The following is a 17,218-nucleotide window of genomic DNA, read 5'->3' as shown; positions in this document are numbered from 1 at the left end:
CTCAATGTGAAGGCGGGACTTCATCTCCACAACGACTGTGTGCGGTGGTTACTTCTATTGGTACTGTCATGGACAGATGCATCTGCGGCAGGCAGATTAGTGAGGATGAGGTCAAGTATGTTTTTCCCTCTTGTTGGCCCCCTCACCAGTTTAGCAGCTGTGTCCTATAGGGCTTAGTCAGTAGTGGTGGTACCGAGCCACTTTTGGTGATGGACGTTGAAGTCCCCCACCCAGAGTACATTCTGCACCCCTGCCACCCTCAGTGCTTCCTCCAAGTGGTGTTCAACATGGAGGAGCATTGATTCATTAACTGAGGGAGGGTGGTACGTGGTAATCAGCAGGAGGTTTCCTTGCCCACATTTGACCTGATGCCAAGTGACTTCATGGGGCCCAGAATTGATGTTGAGGACTCCCAAGGCAACTCCCTCTTGACTATATACCACTGTATCACCACCTCTGCTGGGTCTGTCCTGCTGGTGGGTCAGGACATACCCAGGAATGGTGAATGGTGGTGTCTGGGATGTTATCTGTAAGATATGATTCTGTGAGGTTGACTATGTCAGGCTGTTGCTTGACTAGTCTGAGAGACAGCTCTCCCAATTTTGGCACTAGTCCCCAGATGTTAGTAAGGAGAACTTTGCAGGGTTAACAGGGCTGAGTTTGCCTTGATCTCATCATCACCAGTATGCCTGCCACAGATGCATCTGTCCATGACAGTATCGGTGCCTAGGTTGAGAGTTTATAGCGGTTTGATACAACCGAGTGGCTTGCTAGACCATTTAAGAGGACATTTAAGAGTCAGCCACATTGCTGAGAGTCTGGAATCACATGCAGGCCAGACCAGGTAAGGACTGCAGATGGGTTTTCACAACAATCAACAATGGTTTCATGGTCATCATTAGACTTTTAATTCCAGATTATTATTGAAAAACCTGCCTTGGTGGGATTTGAACCCGGGCCTCCCGGAGCATTACCCTGGGTCTTTGGATTACTAGTCCAGTGACAATACCACTGCACCATCGCCAGCCCCCCCACCCCCTTTTTACCGGAAAAGATGTTGGAAGTTAATTTCATAATTTTAAAATAGATTGGACATGTACTTGAGCAACTTATGGACAAAAAAAACAAGGTTGGGGACCAAGGACAGCATCTCTTTCAAAGAGCCAGAACAGGTGTGATGGGCTGCAAGGCCACCTCCTGGACAGTACGTTTCTATGATTCTAAACAACATTTTTAAATTACTAAGCATTGTTCAATAAGAAATTCAGGTGAAAGGACTCAAGGAAGTTTCATTATTTAGCTACAAATTTGTGTAAGATGGTGAATCTCATTGTTGTTGCCTTAGGTCTGTTATATTATAACCAGCTGGCCATTCAATGTTGTATTTTAATGGTTAAGACCTATAGTGTAGAACACTACAAAGATTAAAAGGAGAGAGAAAAGAGGCAGGATAAGTAGAGGTAAAGGTTGAACAACTCTGTACTTTAGAATGTTGGATTTAGGCTACACTATTATTGGAGTGAAGACCACTTTTTTCCCCACAGGTCACCAGAATACATTTGTGCAATCACTAATTGGTAGACTTCTAGGTTGTTTTTGTTCCTGAAGGGGCGATAGATAAACATTAGCAAACATTTGAGATTTTTGTTGAGTTTGTTTAGTGCTCCTCTTCAAACCTTTCCTGCAACTTGTGTTTTAATCTCTCATTAGATTTTTATCTCTTCCACAGCAGCAAAACTCTGTGTCTCTTTGACCAAGCTACCAATCCTAATGCCACCTTTGGGTTGGTGTCAGTTTTTGTCTGAGTACACTCCTGTGAAGTGGTTTGGGATGTTTTACTGTGCCAAAGGTATAATGTGAAAGTAGCCTGCTGCTGTTGTCCTTTGCTGACTTAGATTTGAGCCTGGTTCCCCTATTGCCTCAAATAGGATTGCTATCCTTCTACTTAAATCACTCCGCCTCTGTAACCTCCTACAGCAACATTCCCCATTCTCCCACTTTAACCCCCCCCCACTCTTTTGAACACTGTCCTCTAACTATGACTTTTTGTGCATTTACACACTTGCTTCACCACACCATTGGTAACTATGCCTTTTAGCTGTCATGTTCCCATATTTTAGAAACCCCCTCCATAAATTGCTCTGCTGATGGGCTGAATGGCCTCCTTCTACACTGTAACAACTCTGTAATTCTGATTGTGCTCCATCTTGTTCTCCTTAAGGCCCTCTTCAGAGTCCACCTCTAATCCTTTGGTCTACCCTTCCACAATCTGTGTTTTGGCTCTGGCCATTTGCATATAGTTGCGTTCTATGAAGTGTTTTGGGGGCACTATATAAACACATGTTGCTGTTTTGAGCTTAAGCTTTTGTTTGTAATAATAAAAATGGAGATGTAACTGTTCTGGCCCAAAAAGATTGCTAAAGTAAAATTTGCCTTTGTGTGCTGATCATTTGTAAGTTACTGGTGAAAGCAATAGCAATCAAAATCTGCACCAATAATTTCCTTTAAAGAAAACTATCAGACATGTCACAGCTATTTGCTTTCTATCCAAACAACTAGTACAATTGGGAGTAGTTTATAATGCCATTGAAATAAAATTGACAATATTAGCTGAATTCTGCTGAACAAAATCTGATTTACACCTGCTTTTCTTGCAGAAACCTGAGCTACAACAGACTGGCATCAATTGACCCCTCTGTTTTCACAGAACTACCCAACCTTCGTGAAGTGTATGTATCAAACTTAATATCTTAATTATATTTCTAAAGGTGAATTGTTAGACTTATTTATTGTGAAAGTAACATTTAGATATTCTGGAAATTTCCATGGGGCTATACTTTGAAAATTTAACCTTTAATAGTTTTGCTTTGTTTACATCCCTATGTCTGCTGTTTAAAAGGGGTAATTTGATTCTAAATGGAAGAGTTTTCATTGCTGTACATGATTATCTAGATTATTAATCTTAGTAGCTCCATACATGTGATTACTTGCACGCTACTGAAATAATTTCAAGAGTTTTTTGTTAAAAAAAGACCTGTTTAGAGATTAGTTTCCAGTTAACTTATCGACTCCCTTTTTCAGTTAAGCAAGAGAACTAGAAATATGTCTGGAGTTGGGAACTTGGTTTGCAAATCAGCCAAAATGAGAGAAAATCAACCTTCATGGAACTCCATTCTCCTTGCCAGATAACAGCCTCTATATCCAAGTTTAATTTTATTTTGGGTGGAGGGGGAAATAAAAGAATTGAAAAAAGGAATGTTTGGGATTATTGGCTTTTCACTTAACCTTTCTCAATATTCAGCTATTGCTGTGAGGCTGGTATGCTTTCGATAGGGTGAGAGGCTGATATGTTAATTTTATTCATTTGACGAATGATTTTAGTGTGATTTTTAAGTCAGATTGTTAATTTTTACCCCTTGATCTTGATCTTATTCTTGTGTATTAGTAATTTTTGTCGCACATGGAATTACCTGGGCATATTCACTTGTGGACATCGGCCCTAGCACAGCAGGTCCAAGCATTCCTCATACACTAATATTTTTGTATAACTGAAATGAGTAAAGGTGTAAAATCTTGACATTCTTTTAAATGCTGAAATGAGTTTCCTTTCCTTTTTTCCAATTGATTTGCTTTCACCTCCAAAGCACTTTGCACTTTGCCACCTCTCATCTGTCAGCAAAACCCTAACACATTTTCCCATTGTTCTCCTTTTCCACCCCTCCCCTCCAACACCACCAGCACCCCATGATCAGCATTTTTTTTGTTTAATAAAATAATAAAGTGGAAAAAATTACATTTCTGAATTTACTGATATTCTAAGTAATGCATTCTTTTGAACCCTTATTTGAAAGTGAAGAGGAGGAAATTGGAGAAGGAATGTTATGGAACAGCAATTAAGTAGGGCTGTATATTACATGGCTTAATATTGAGGTATTACTTGTACAGTGAAAGGCATAAAGAGCGAGCAACATCATGGGTTTTGTTTACTTTCTCTTACAGACGACTTGACCATAATGAGTTGACTGCAATTCCTGAGATAGGATCCGCTTCAGCCCGCCTTGTATTTCTCTACTTGTGAGTTATTTCTGTAGTTCATCTGTGCTCAGTGTGTTTTGAGGTCCTGTTTCTAAGTTAATTTATAACCTCCTATGAAACAGAGATGGTTATGCTGGAACATTACTGAAGTTTTCAATTATTCATTGTATTGCTACACTTTAAATGGCAATGTCAACTTTAGAAATTGAAATAAATGGCTTTTATTTTATCAGAATCATGGCACATGGAAAACTTTTTCTCATCAGGAAGCGAAGTCAAATGTTCTTTGATTCTTTTAAGGATTTTTTGCAAATGATTTATTTTATACTGATTATTGCATTTATACATGGTCTGATGTATATGACCTGATTTTCTTCTGTGGTTCTATGCCAATCTATGTGTGCATGTTATATATTAAGCTGTTTTGACAGGCATTCTTGTAGTAAAAGCTCATTAAGCTACCACTTAAGGGACTGATCAAAAGTGGTCGACTTGCTGAGGTGGTTGAGTCATTAGGTGTAGTCCACTTACTTGTAGTGTGCCTGGAGTATTAGCTTTAGTGTGGCTGCAATATCTGAAAAATACACTACTTGTTCTCTGTTTTTGTATCAGATCGGTAGGGTGGTTGAATTGTTATGTTGTATTTTGTGGTTATTTTAATGGTTAGCTTTGGATTTGATTGCTGTTTGAATTTGGTGAAATACTTATTGTCGCAAGTTTGTTATCTCTTTCTTCATAGCGCTTGAGCATGCTAGTTACAAATCAATTTTAAAAATTTGAGAGAGCGCCGGTTGCAAAAGAAATGATAGCCAAGTCTGTCAGTATTCTGTGTTGGTGTACACAGTGGATACATTAGACAGAGAACTTCTAGCTGTGTCTAACAGCTCTTGAGCAGTTTGGGGTGTGGACAAGCATTGGCCAAGCTTACTTCATATTTGCATTAAGCTGTGGACTTCAGTTAAACTAACACCTATGTAGGTGTGCTAATCTCCTCTGCTCACCTGTATTTACTTTTGAAAAGTTTAATTAAATCAAGGCAGCAAAGACGGTTTGGCACAACAAGCCTATTGATAAAAATGCTGCTGATGTAATTTTCAAATCAGATTTATTTTGGCATAGTTTCTAGTTTCTGAAGCCAAAACTGCCAAGAACCCTGCCTTTTGTTTAACCTTTCGGTGACTGATCGCAGAATGATATGTATTCGCTTTTCTCTGAAGAGCTTTCAGCTATTTAGATTTACTCACTGGAGCTTCCTCCCCAAACCTCTTTCCGTGAGGATTTGAAATTTTTTGTCCTCTAGGTTGTAGATGTTTTGGGTAGGGAAATGGAATTTTTAACATTTCAACCATCTACTCTGTTTACCTGACAGGGTATCTGAAGCCATGTCCAGAGTCATTGTAATTCTTTTCCACTCTTTCCCACAATTTACCTCAGTCCCACTCTCAAGAATATGATCTGCTGTAATGTAACATTTTTTTCCATTTCTTTCCAGCCATTCTTTGAGCATTGAGGTTTTTAATTAGTGCGAAGTTGGGACCAATTTTGAGCTGGTGACTGTACTAAAAATATATTGAGACTGCCCAATCCATTTAAAATTGGGCTCTTACAGCCAAGGGAATTTGACCTCTGCAGTCTGGGTTGAATTTAAGCCTTGATTTTGGAGGTGGCAGACATACATCCAACCTGTTGCAACTCCTCTTCCCTCGTCTCTCCCCTCCCCCCACCCCACCTCACACCCCACGCCTAATTTTTTTAAAAGACATTTCAAATTCTGTGCTTTCAGTCAACTCGACTAATTCCCCTATTACCGCACAATCTGTACTCATGTGGAGTAGGTTAAAATATTTGTGAAAGGCCCTGTACAGATGCAGGTTTAAAAAAAAAAAATTCTCAATTAATCTTGCTGCCTGTGGTGCATCTTTAATATTCAGGTGTAATGTGTTGTTTCCATAATTTACTTCTCTTTCAGCCATATGGGGAGAAATGGTCCAAGTTGTCTTTGCCACAACCGCTATTCATTAATCACCATCAGTGGTAGTCTTGGTGCACTTTATTAGGCAGGAAACATAAGCCTTGATATTTACAGGGATAGAGCAGGTGTATGTGTCAGTTGATGGGACAAGGATAAGGAAATTTTGATAAATTTAACAGAAGACTTCATTAGAATTTTTTTTACTGCTTCCATCTGGAAGCTGACTAGACTGAGAGTTTGGATGCCTACTGAGTGGGAAAGCCTGTTTTTCAAGGCAGCAGAAGCTCGGGGGTTGATATGCTCAGAGCATCATGATATTGTGTGGAAGGATAGACTGCAGTAGATCTGCTTGAGGAGCCTGGGGGGAAGTACTTCTGCTCCTCCTGTCCCAAAATAGTGCTGGAGAATGAAGTGAAACGAATGAGTGAAAGGAAGGGACAATGTGTGTGAATGCCACATTGCAGCAAAGAATCATATAAGAGTAGGGAAAATTGACAAAAGGGCAAACTTAAAGGCTTTGTATCTGAATGCACGTAGCATTCGGAATAAAACTAATGAGTTAACAGCGCAAATAGAGATAAATAGGTATGATTTGGTGGCGATTACTGAGACGTGGTTTCAGGGAGAACAGGTTTGGAAGTCGAATATCAAAGGGTACTCAGTGTTTCGGAAGGATAGGCAGGAAAGAAAAGGAGGTGGTGTAGCTTTGTTAGTAAAGGAAGAGATCAGTGCTATAGTGAGGAATGATATAGGCACTGGAGAGCAAGACGTAGAGTCAATCTGGTAGAAATAAGAAATAGCAAGGGAAAGAAGTCCCTGGTGGGAGTAATCTATAGGTCCCCAAACAGTAGTTCAGCAGTAGAGCACAATATAAACCAGGAATACTGGGAGCATGTAAGAAAGGCAAGGCAATAATCATAGGTGATTTTAATATGCATATAGACAGGACTAATCAAATTGGCAAGGGTAGCCTTGAGGGAGAGTTCATAGAGTGTATTAGAGATTGTTTCTTGGAGCAATATGCTGTGGAACCAAGCAGGGAGCAGGCTATTCTGGATTTGGTTTTGTGTAATGAGATGGGATTAATTAATCTCATAGTAAAGGATCCTCTAGGGAAGAGTGATCATAGCATGCTAGAATTTCAAGTTCAGTTTGAGAGCGAGAAACTTGAGTCCCATACTAGTGTTTTGGAGTTAAACAAAGGTAACTACATAGGTATGAGGGCAGATTTGGCCCCAGTGGGCTGGGCAGGTAGACTACAAGGTAGGACAGTTGATGAACAGTGGCAGATGTTTAAGGAGATATTCAATTCCTCCCAAGCGAAATATAACCCAATGAGGAAGAAAGATGGTAAGAGGGGGCAAAAGCATCCATGGCTAAGCAAGGAAGTTAAAGATAACAAAAGCAAAAACTAAGGCATACCAAATTGCAAAGGTCAGTGGCAGGCTGGAAGATTGGGAAACTTTTAAAGATCAACAAAGGGTTACTAAAAAAATAATAAAAAGAGCAAAGGTAACTTCTCAAAGAAAACTAGCACAAAATGTATAAGCTGAAAGCAAAAGCTTCTACAGGTATATAAAAGGAAAGAGAGTAGCTAAAGTGAATGTTGGTCCCTTGGAGGACAAGACTGGGGAGTTAATAATGGGGAACACAGAAATGGCAGTGACGCTTAATCAATATTTTGCCTCAGTTTTCACAGTGGAAGACACTAGTACCACCCCAATAGTAACAGGTAGTGCAGAGGATATAGAGAAGGAGGAACTTAGAACAATCACCATTACTAGAGAAAAAGTACTGAGCAAACTATTGGGATTAAAGGGTGATAAGTCCCCAGGACCTGATGGCCTACATCCCAGGGTCTTAAAGGAAGTGGCAACGGAGATACTGGATGCATTGGCTATAATATTCCAAAATTCCATGGATTCTGGGAAGGTTCCAGTGGATTGGAAAAATGCTAATGTAACGCCCTTATTCAAAAAGGTGGGGAGGCAGAAAGTAGGAAACTATAAGCCAGTTAGTTTAACGTCTGTCGTTGGGAAATTGTTGGAATCCATTATTAAGGAAGTAGTAATGGGGCATTTGGAAAGTCAAAATGCAATCCATCAGAGTCAGCATGGTTTTATGAAGAGTAAATCACGTTTGACTAATTTGCTAGAGTTCTTTGAAGATGTGACAATCAAAATGGATAATGGGGATCCTGTAGATATAATATATCTGGACTTCCAGAAGGCCTTTGATAAGGTGCCACGCAAAAGATTAATACACAAGATAAGATCACACGGAGTTAGGGGTAATATATTAGCTTGGAGAGAGGATTGGATAACCAACAGAAAGCAGAGAGTCAGGATAAATGGGTCTTTTCCTGGATGGCAAGCTGTAACAAGTAGGGTGCCACAGGGTTTGGTCCTTGGGTCCCAACTATTTACAATCTATATTAATGACTTGGATTCAGGGATAGAAGGTACTATAGCTAAATTTGCAGATGACACCAAAATAGGTGGGAAAGTAAGTTGCAATGAAGAAATAAGAAATTTACAAATGGATATGGACAGGTTAGGTGACTGGGCCAAAATTTGGCAGATGGAGTTTAACGTGGACAAGTGTGAGGTCATCCATTTTGGTCAGAAGAATAAAAAGGCAACTTATTATTTAAATGGAGAGAAACTTTAGAATGCTCCGGTGCAGAGGGACCTGGGTGTCCTCGTGCATGAATCGCTGAAAGCTAGTACGCAGGTACAGCAGGTAATAGGAAGGCAAATGGAATTTTGGCATTTATTGCTAAAGGAATAGAGTATAAACATAGGGAAGTGTTGTTACAATTGTACAAGGCATTAGTGAGACCGTACCTGGAGTACTGTGCACAGTTTTGGTCCCCTTACTTGAGGAAAGATGTAGTTGCACTGGAGGTGGTTCAGAGGAGGTTCACTAGATTGATTCCAGAGATGCAGGGCTTGTCTTATGAGGAGAGATTGAGTAGTTTAGGCCTATACTTGCTAGAGTTTAGAAGGATGAGAGGAGATCTAATTGAGGTATATAAGATGCTAAAGGGTATAGACAAAGGAAACGTGGAGCGGATGTTTCCCCTTGTGGGGCATTCTAGAACGAGAGGCCATAACTTTAGGCTAAGGGGTGGTAGATTTAAATCAGAGGAGGAATTACTTTTCTCAAAGGGTTGTGAATCTATGGAATTCACTACCTCAGAGTGCAGTGGATGCTGGGACGCTGAATAAATTTAAGGAGATACAGATTTTTAATTAATAATGGGTTGAAAGGTTACGGGGAGAGGGTGGGAAATTGGAGTTGAGGCCGAAATTAGATCAGCCATGATCGTAATGAATGGCGGGGAGGCTCGAGGGACTGTATTGCCTACTCCTGCTCCTAGCTCTTATGTCTGCCTCCATTTTTACTGCAATATTTCCTGAGTCCTGAGAAATACTGCCTGCAACTCTTAGATTTCGGTAGCCATTTAAATTTAAGGCATGGAGCCTCATTTAAATAGTATAATCGCTGACCCACCTCTCCAGTGCAAGGTAATTGACCCTAAACTTGTTGCAGTTAAACTGGAAGTAGGTATGCTTATGGCAGATTGGAGACAGATTTCACATTTTTACAAATCTTTGCCACTTCATTTAGCTTAGGTAATTAAGGACTCAGACTTCTAAACGTTTTATTGTTATATTTTTAACCCGTGTTTCTTTTTCTGTAAATTCAGTTTGTAACCAAAAGCGTACACTTACTGTTTGAATTGAATAACATTGTTGCTTTTCTGAACATTGTGCTAGATGAATGTTTATCATAGCTGTTGAAGACAAGTTCATCAACTTCTTAATGAGTCTACAATGCTTTTGCTTGTATGTTTTGCACAATTGTGAGCACTCTAACTCAGTTGTGGATTCAAACTCTAATCTGGGATTTTGGCATATTCAGTACGTTGCTGAGGAAGCCAATATTCATCCCTCAACCAAGAAATGGGCTAACTGGCCATTCATCTCATGCTGTTTGTGGGATCTTGCTATGTGCAAATTAGCTGCCACAAGATAGTGATTACAGTTTCAAAATGGATTAGTTGAATTATAAAGAGCATCAGGACACCTGAGAGAACAATGTGCTACATTAATGTAAGTTCCTTCTTTCCTAAAAATAGTTTGATTAGCACTGTAAAGGAGTAAGTTTACAGGTATCGGTTTTGCCAATGTTTATCTCTACCTGTTAGCACCTTTTGAGTGAAATACTATAATTTACTGGCTGATTTAACTCTCTGGTTTAAAATAATGGCTCCCAAGCTTTGAACTTTGGCAATCCAAAATTAAATTAAACAAGTCTTCAGATTAAAAATTGGTATATAAATTTATCGAAATAAAATGTTAACACAAATTGGTATATTAAATGGATGTATCTGCGGAAAGATATATCTTGAGCTATGTGCCATTCCAAAATCACTTAGTACTTATCTGATCGAATTACTTCCTAGCAGTGTGTAGTTAAAATCAGGTGAAAATTTGTGAATTTAAAATTGCATTCATGGAAGCACTATTTTTTTAAACTTATCAACTTCATGCTAATGCATGGTAACATTTCTTGAGTCAGGATGGTAGGTCAGCTTATTTCCTTTCTTGTCTAATGCCCACCTAATGCTTTTAGTAGGAGAAATTGCTGAATAGTAACCAGGAGTGGGAACACTATATTTACTTTTCTTTTTTCTCCCTCTTTGGTTTGAGACTGCTGAGGTTATCTGTAGCATCCTTACTGCCTGACTGAAATTGATTCTGCAAAACCTATTGTGAAACTGACACTATCCTCTTTGTAGCTTAGTATCCTACCATGTGGAACATGCTCTCACTAGCCATAGGAAACCTTTAACATATCAAAGTTCTAATATCCGAGTTGCATGTATAATATTTGGGAAGATGTACTTGTCAGTATTTCAACTTTGGGTATCTCTGACAATGATTCAAATCATATGACTTTAGATTGTGAAAATGCTCAAATGATAGCTACTGTGTAACAGTTAGTGAAACCCAAAACTCTGCTCTTTAAAGCAATCTAAGATAAGCTTATTCCATTTTTAAAAATAACTAACTATTCTAATTAGGCTATAATTAAACTGATGCAGATGTTGCATGTGCTCGATTCAATGCAGTTGGTTACATTAGCTCTCAGGTTGACTTTAAAGATTAAATGTACTGAAGACTGCCACACAGTTAAATAACATTCTTTGCATGCTTTAGTACAAATGGAGAAAACAAAATTGTGCAAGTTGAGAATTATAATTCCTTTGGATGGCCTTAGAATTACTCTGTGGTTGTTGCTGTGTTTAGGAAGGAATGCTCAGTTGAAGCAGTTAAAAAGTTTACATTCTATTTTGACTAGGTGAAAAGATTTGAATAGCTTGAAATTTCATCTTGTACTTAAAATGCTATTTTCCGGCTGTAAATGTTCATGATAAATTATTGTTAGAGTTTTTACCCTCTGAAAAATGCTAATTTTCAATCCATTTCACTGTCTTATTAAAATGAAACCTGTTTTGAAATTGTGTCTTAAAATTTAAGAAAATCTAAATTTTTCTGGCAATAATGGTATTTCTGGCTAGAAGATTGCAATTTGAAGCCCAGCCACTGCTCCTTTCAACCTGCCTTGGACAAGTTTCTTGACTCTTTGCTGACATGATAGATGAAGCATTGCATCTTGGAGAGTATGAGAAACTGAAGCACACTATCAATTTCTTGACCAATTATGAAGAGATTGATGGCTTCAAAGAGGAGTTGCTGGTTTTCTTTAGGTGACAGTGAAAATGTGGTGATGAATGACTAGCAGTAGGGATTGGGTTTTGCCTTGTAGTATATGAAGTTATTCCTAATAGGAGATTGGCGACTGCCTTTCAATATTTAAATGTTCCAGGAAGTAATGAAGTGAGTTATGCCATTATTTGCTAGGGTATCTGCACAGACTGCCTTGCCCAAGCTAATAAATTGGGTGATTGTGGTTACACAACGACTGTTGCTGCAGTATGGTAGCAAGGATGTCAGCAGCAGGATGGCTGTGGGCTCAATAGCAGTTAGTTGAGCTCCTGACAGGTTGTTCAGCTTTTGCCTAATCACATCCAGCCTGCCACAGAAGAATGTCACCTGGACCCCAATGTTGCAGATATCTGCAGTGCTGCTGCATCTTCCTCATTCACAGGTGGGGAACCCTTATGGTACTCATCACACAGGTGCCAACATAGACCTGCGCTCACAAGGGACTGGGTTGGAGGATGGGGGCGGGGGGTGGGTGTATAGTGCATCTTCCCACTCCCGCCCCCTACCAGTGCTTCTTGATGCCCTGCTGATGGGTCAGAATCAGTCCACTGTGCTTTTCCCACCTCAGTTTTTGTAGTGGTGGGAGAGTGGTCTGTCGATACGGATTGGGAAGGAGGCCATAGTTTGATAGGGCGAAGCTTTATGGGATGTGAGGTCATGTCAGCACCCTCCATGTAATATGGGCAAAGGCATGCCTGTGCCACTTCTGCCTCCCCTACTCCTCACCCCCACAAGGGACACAACTGCTTCCTCAACCTCTCGTTCAGTTTCCACCTTAGTGCTGTTTCCTTTGTCTGCTGCTCTGTCGCTTTTTTTATTCTTACAGCTGACAAGGCCAGGCCAACATTTGTCGCCCATCCCTAATTTCCTTGTAAGCAGTTAAGAGTCAATCACCTTGCTGTGGGTCTGGAGTCACATGTAGGCCAGGCCAGGTGAGGACAGCAGATTTCCGTCCTTAAAGGAACCAGATTTAGTAGCCTTCAATTCCAGATTTTTAAAAATTAATTTGCATTTAAATTCCACCAGCTGCTATGGTGGGATTTGAACCCATTCCTCCAGAGCATTAGCTTGGGCCTCTAGATTGCAAGTCCAGTGACATTACCAATATGCCACCATCTCTGCTCAGCTGTAGCAAGGAAGAATAAACAGTTACAATGGTGTAGCATGTTCATTGACTTAGCTTGCATGGCCAGTTTTATATTCCATGCACAAGACAAAGAAAAAAGCAATTTGACCCTAACAGTCAATGATGGTGTTTGCATGTGACATGAACATGTTCCCACTCTTTCTACCTTGCAGCTACGCATGGAAGCAGTTTTTCTGTATCCAGCCTATTGAGCTAATACATAGATTCAAAAACCTTTCTCATCCTTCTCAGTATAATCTTTGGCTCCTGGGCAGCGATCCACTTAAAGCAACAAGGCTGTGAAAATCAATTGATTCAATATTGGCACCTTTTAAGTACTTCAATAGTTGCAAATATATAGATGCTATCCTGGGGATTGAGCACAAATCCGTAAGTAACTGTCAAGGAAGAGAATCAGAGATCTGGGGTGATGGAGAGTGGGAAGGTGAAGCTCCAAATGACCAGTTTGTTTTTTTCCATTATCCATCCTTGCTGAGCATTGACTATTGCTTTTGCTGCAATTTCATAGTAGTATTAATTTAAAAAAAATCAACCACCATTTTCACTGACATTTGATGTTGTGAAAGAATTGATCACCCCAGGCCGTGCACCATCACAGAAAAATGAGGTGTCAGCTGTGGCTCAGTTCATAGCACCCTCACCTTTGAATCAGAGGGTTGTGGGTTCATGTCCCACTCCCGGAAACCAAGAACTGTGATTGTACTCAAAAGAGTTGCAATCTGTGACTGTTGATAACTCGAAAGAGTATCACAGAAAAATGTTTCTCACATTGCTGTGATTTTAGGAAGATTTTTTCAGCATGTGTGAAATTATTGGTTGCAATCTGTTTGGTTCATCACACCAATTCACAGCTGGATACAGTCATGTATTCTGCATAAATTTGACAGGTTAATCAATCATGAAATTACTGATCTTTTTTTCCCAGCTAATTGTGTAAGATTGGTTCCACTTGCACTGCTAAAAAGCTGTGAGGTGTTCTGATGGTGTGTGCTTTGGAACCTTCATTTTCAGCTGGTGGTAGTCCTGTTAGCATGAGGAAGAGTTTGAAATGACACATTATCAGTATTCCTCAATTTCCTTTGTGCAGCACTTTACTGTTAAGTGTGTTATTTGGTGCCTTTCAGTGTGGGGTAGCGGAGATGAGAAAAGAGGCAGAATTCATCAAATGGTAAGAATCTACCTTGGTATCTGAAAGATTGTTACAAGAGCTATAATTGAACTCTCAGTGCTTTTGAAAGAGATGTCTGATGGAGAAAAGCAATTTTAAGTGAGGCTAAGGTAGTATTAAGAAAAGCTTCCTACCTTGGCTTTTTAAGAAAAATGTTGGCTTCAGAATAGTGTACGAGTCTACTATCCTTTTACATCTTTTTAAAAAATATAAAATTGCATCTCGAGTCTGAGGATGAATTTGAGTTTATTGGAGGTAATTTCCAGAATCCTGAGGTGGAAGGTGGAGTGGGTGATGGGGCAGACCTCCTCACACAATAGTGTTACGGCAAATGTACAGCTGGCTTTAATTATTTGTAGCATTTTATTTGGTGTTGCTGTATTGAATGCAGACAGAAAGCAGAAGTTGAGACTACAGCTAGTGTGAAATTTCACAGGAATAACAATAGAGTGCAGGTGGATAGCATTTACACTGCCAGACGTGTAGGATGATACTGAGTCCAGGGCTGAGACTGATTTTTCAGTCCTGGACTCGGTATCATCCTACAGACTGTTATACTAATGCTTTTTAATCTACAGAGTTTTTAGTAAATATGGCCAGTAATTTGAGCAACAATTTTCTTTTGTGAAATGGCCCTTCCAGTTAAAAAATGAGTTCTTTATATTGTATCCTTCACACACTGGTGGAATGGGCCCAAATATTTGAAGGTAGAAATCCCTTTTAAGAGAGGCTGTGATAAAATGTTCCAAAGTGGTCCTTCCACTCAGTGAGGGCATCTGAGCATTAGTTTTGTTTTCCTTTGTTTGAGGGTGGACATTTGCTTTCTTTTATTTAACTCCTGGCATGTGGACATTGCTGGCAAGGCCAGCATTTATTGCCCATCTCCAACTGTCCTCACCCAGTGTCCATATGTGCACATTCATCGGTGTGTTTGTTGGACAGTATTTGGGATTGGAACCCTAGTTTTGCATGCTGAAGCATTTATTTTCCTGCACTGCCCTAGCAAATACAGACCAATGATTGTACCTGGGACATTTCTGCTCTGTGGCACAAATGCCCCTGCCCTGACAAAAATTAATCATTGGGAGAGTTGGTTTCTATTTTCAGCAAGAGGATACTAGATGAAATGTAGCACTCACCACCACCTACTCAAGGGCAATTAGGGATGGGCAACAAATGCTAGCCTTGCTAGTGGTTCTCACGTTCCTTTAAAGAATAAAAACGGACTTAGCAGAATAATGATGTCTGTAGTGAAGAATGGAGTACTGTTTGAGCATGTACTGTATGAGCTTTAATGTAACAAAGGTAAAAGCAAGAATCCATCGTGGAACAAGAAGGCTAAAACATTTGTAAATATGATTTAAAACCAGTCTTCGAAGAGCCCAATACAAAAAGTGATCAATACTTGTGGTCTTCTGAATAGTAAAGAACCTTTAGATTTATTCACAATGCATTTTAAGAGCAATGGGTGAGTTTTTTTGGATGGATAATGTAAGAAAGTTGAACAGCATCCTTCAGCTGTGCTTCTTGTAATAACTGTTTATTAAAAACGCTATGCTTTGATATACCTAATAAGACTATTTGTCTTGCAGATTTGAGATCTTCCTGCTCAAATTTGTGAACTCATTGACATTAGAACAGGGCACATCTTGAGGTCGAAGGGCACAACAGTGATTAACATGCGTAGCTCTAAAGCTTTTCACACACGCTTGAAGAAAAATTATAACTTTAAAATTATTTTCTTTTTCTCTTTCTCAGTATTTTTGAGAATTAACTTTTTAAATATGTTCATTAAAAAATTTATGTAACCAGGATAGGTGTTTTTAACAAAGCCTTGACTAAAGACTTGATAGTTTTTGTTTGCTTGAAACATTTAATAATTTTGATATTTCATAACTCTTCCTTTTGGTAATAAGTCCTTCTATTTGGCATTAAAACCCTCCTATTTGGTACAGTACATGATTTCTGTTTATATTATTCAACAAGATTTGAAGGTTTTTCGGATTCATCCTTGAACAAATATTAAAAAGTTGAAACCCAGGTGTTTTAATTTGTTCAGTAAATATTAATAGAATCATCCATTCATAGGTTTTGTTTGTTCTGTAGGCTGTGCAAGTATTGAAGAAAGTAGGTTTGGGATTTGGTTTTAAGTGTGCCTGGATGAGTGCAGCTCCAACAGCTCGAGCTTGACCCCATCCAGAACAAAGCCTGCTTGAGTACCCCATTGGCAAACATTCATTTCCTCACCACCAATGCACAGTGGCAGCAATGTGTACCATCTGCAAGATGCACTGCAGGGACTCACCAAGGCTCCTTAGATAGCACCTTCCAAACCCATGACCACTACCATCTAGAAGGACAAGGGCAGCAGACACATGGGAACTTCCAGGTGCTAGTGCTCCCCTCCAAGCCACTCACTATCCTGACTTGGAACTATATTGCCGTACCTTCACTGCAGCTTAGCCAAAAACCTGGAACTCCCTCCCGAAGAGCACTGTGGGTGTACCTACACCATAGGGACTGCAGCGGTTCAAGAAGGCAGCTCATCACCTTCTCAAGGGCCATTAGGGATGGGCAATAAGTGCTGGCCTAGCCAGTGACACCCACATCCCATGAATGAATAAAAAAGAATTCTAAAATTGCAAAGTTACAAGATTATCACTTCCAAAACACCATTGGCACTTGTGGGAATTGGGATGACTCGCAAGAGGGAGTCATCACAAGAAGTTAGCATAATTTCTTAAGGACTAGACAATGCTACAATGCTGGAATCTTGGTTCTACTCATCCAACTCACCCTTCTGATATTGGCTTCCTCCAGCTAGACTGTGTTTCACATGGCCTTCAGTGATGTGATATATTCTTTGCATGTATCTTGAGCAACTGTTTTGAAGTGCAAACCAAAATCTTGAGAGTCAAGGAAATATATCAAATTTAAGTGGTGCAATTGCTTAAAAGAGATTAACAAATATAAATCTAACATAGTATAAAATGTACATGGCATCTGGGCAGAGAAAGGGAGAAGGTGATGCAGAATGAAAGCCAGGTGTTCACTGATGGAGGGAAAAAAATTGCAGAACCACTCACTCTGGAACATTG

The 17,218-nt window shown here is 39.7% G+C and overlaps 1 protein-coding gene across 2 annotated transcripts in view; it reads left to right on the top strand.

The window, feature by feature from the left end:
- The window catches only part of lrig1 (leucine-rich repeats and immunoglobulin-like domains 1), a 154,188-nt gene that overhangs the window by 53,784 nt on the left and 83,186 nt on the right, over window positions 1-17,218 (top strand). For both annotated transcript variants that reach the window (XM_078543673.1, XM_078543672.1), the window contains exons 2-3: window positions 2,658-2,729; window positions 4,000-4,074. In XM_078543673.1, coding sequence (XP_078399799.1) covers window positions 2,658-2,729; window positions 4,000-4,074 — 147 coding nt within the window. The remainder of the gene's footprint in view (window positions 1-2,657; window positions 2,730-3,999; window positions 4,075-17,218) is intronic.

This window comes from Cetorhinus maximus, chromosome 6 (genome assembly GCF_964194155.1).
Source record: "Cetorhinus maximus chromosome 6, sCetMax3.hap1.1, whole genome shotgun sequence".
In the NCBI taxonomy this organism is placed as follows: domain Eukaryota; kingdom Metazoa; phylum Chordata; class Chondrichthyes; order Lamniformes; family Cetorhinidae; genus Cetorhinus; species Cetorhinus maximus.
Note: the sequence above shows the minus strand (reverse complement) of the source record. Positions and strands in the feature narration are given on the sequence as shown.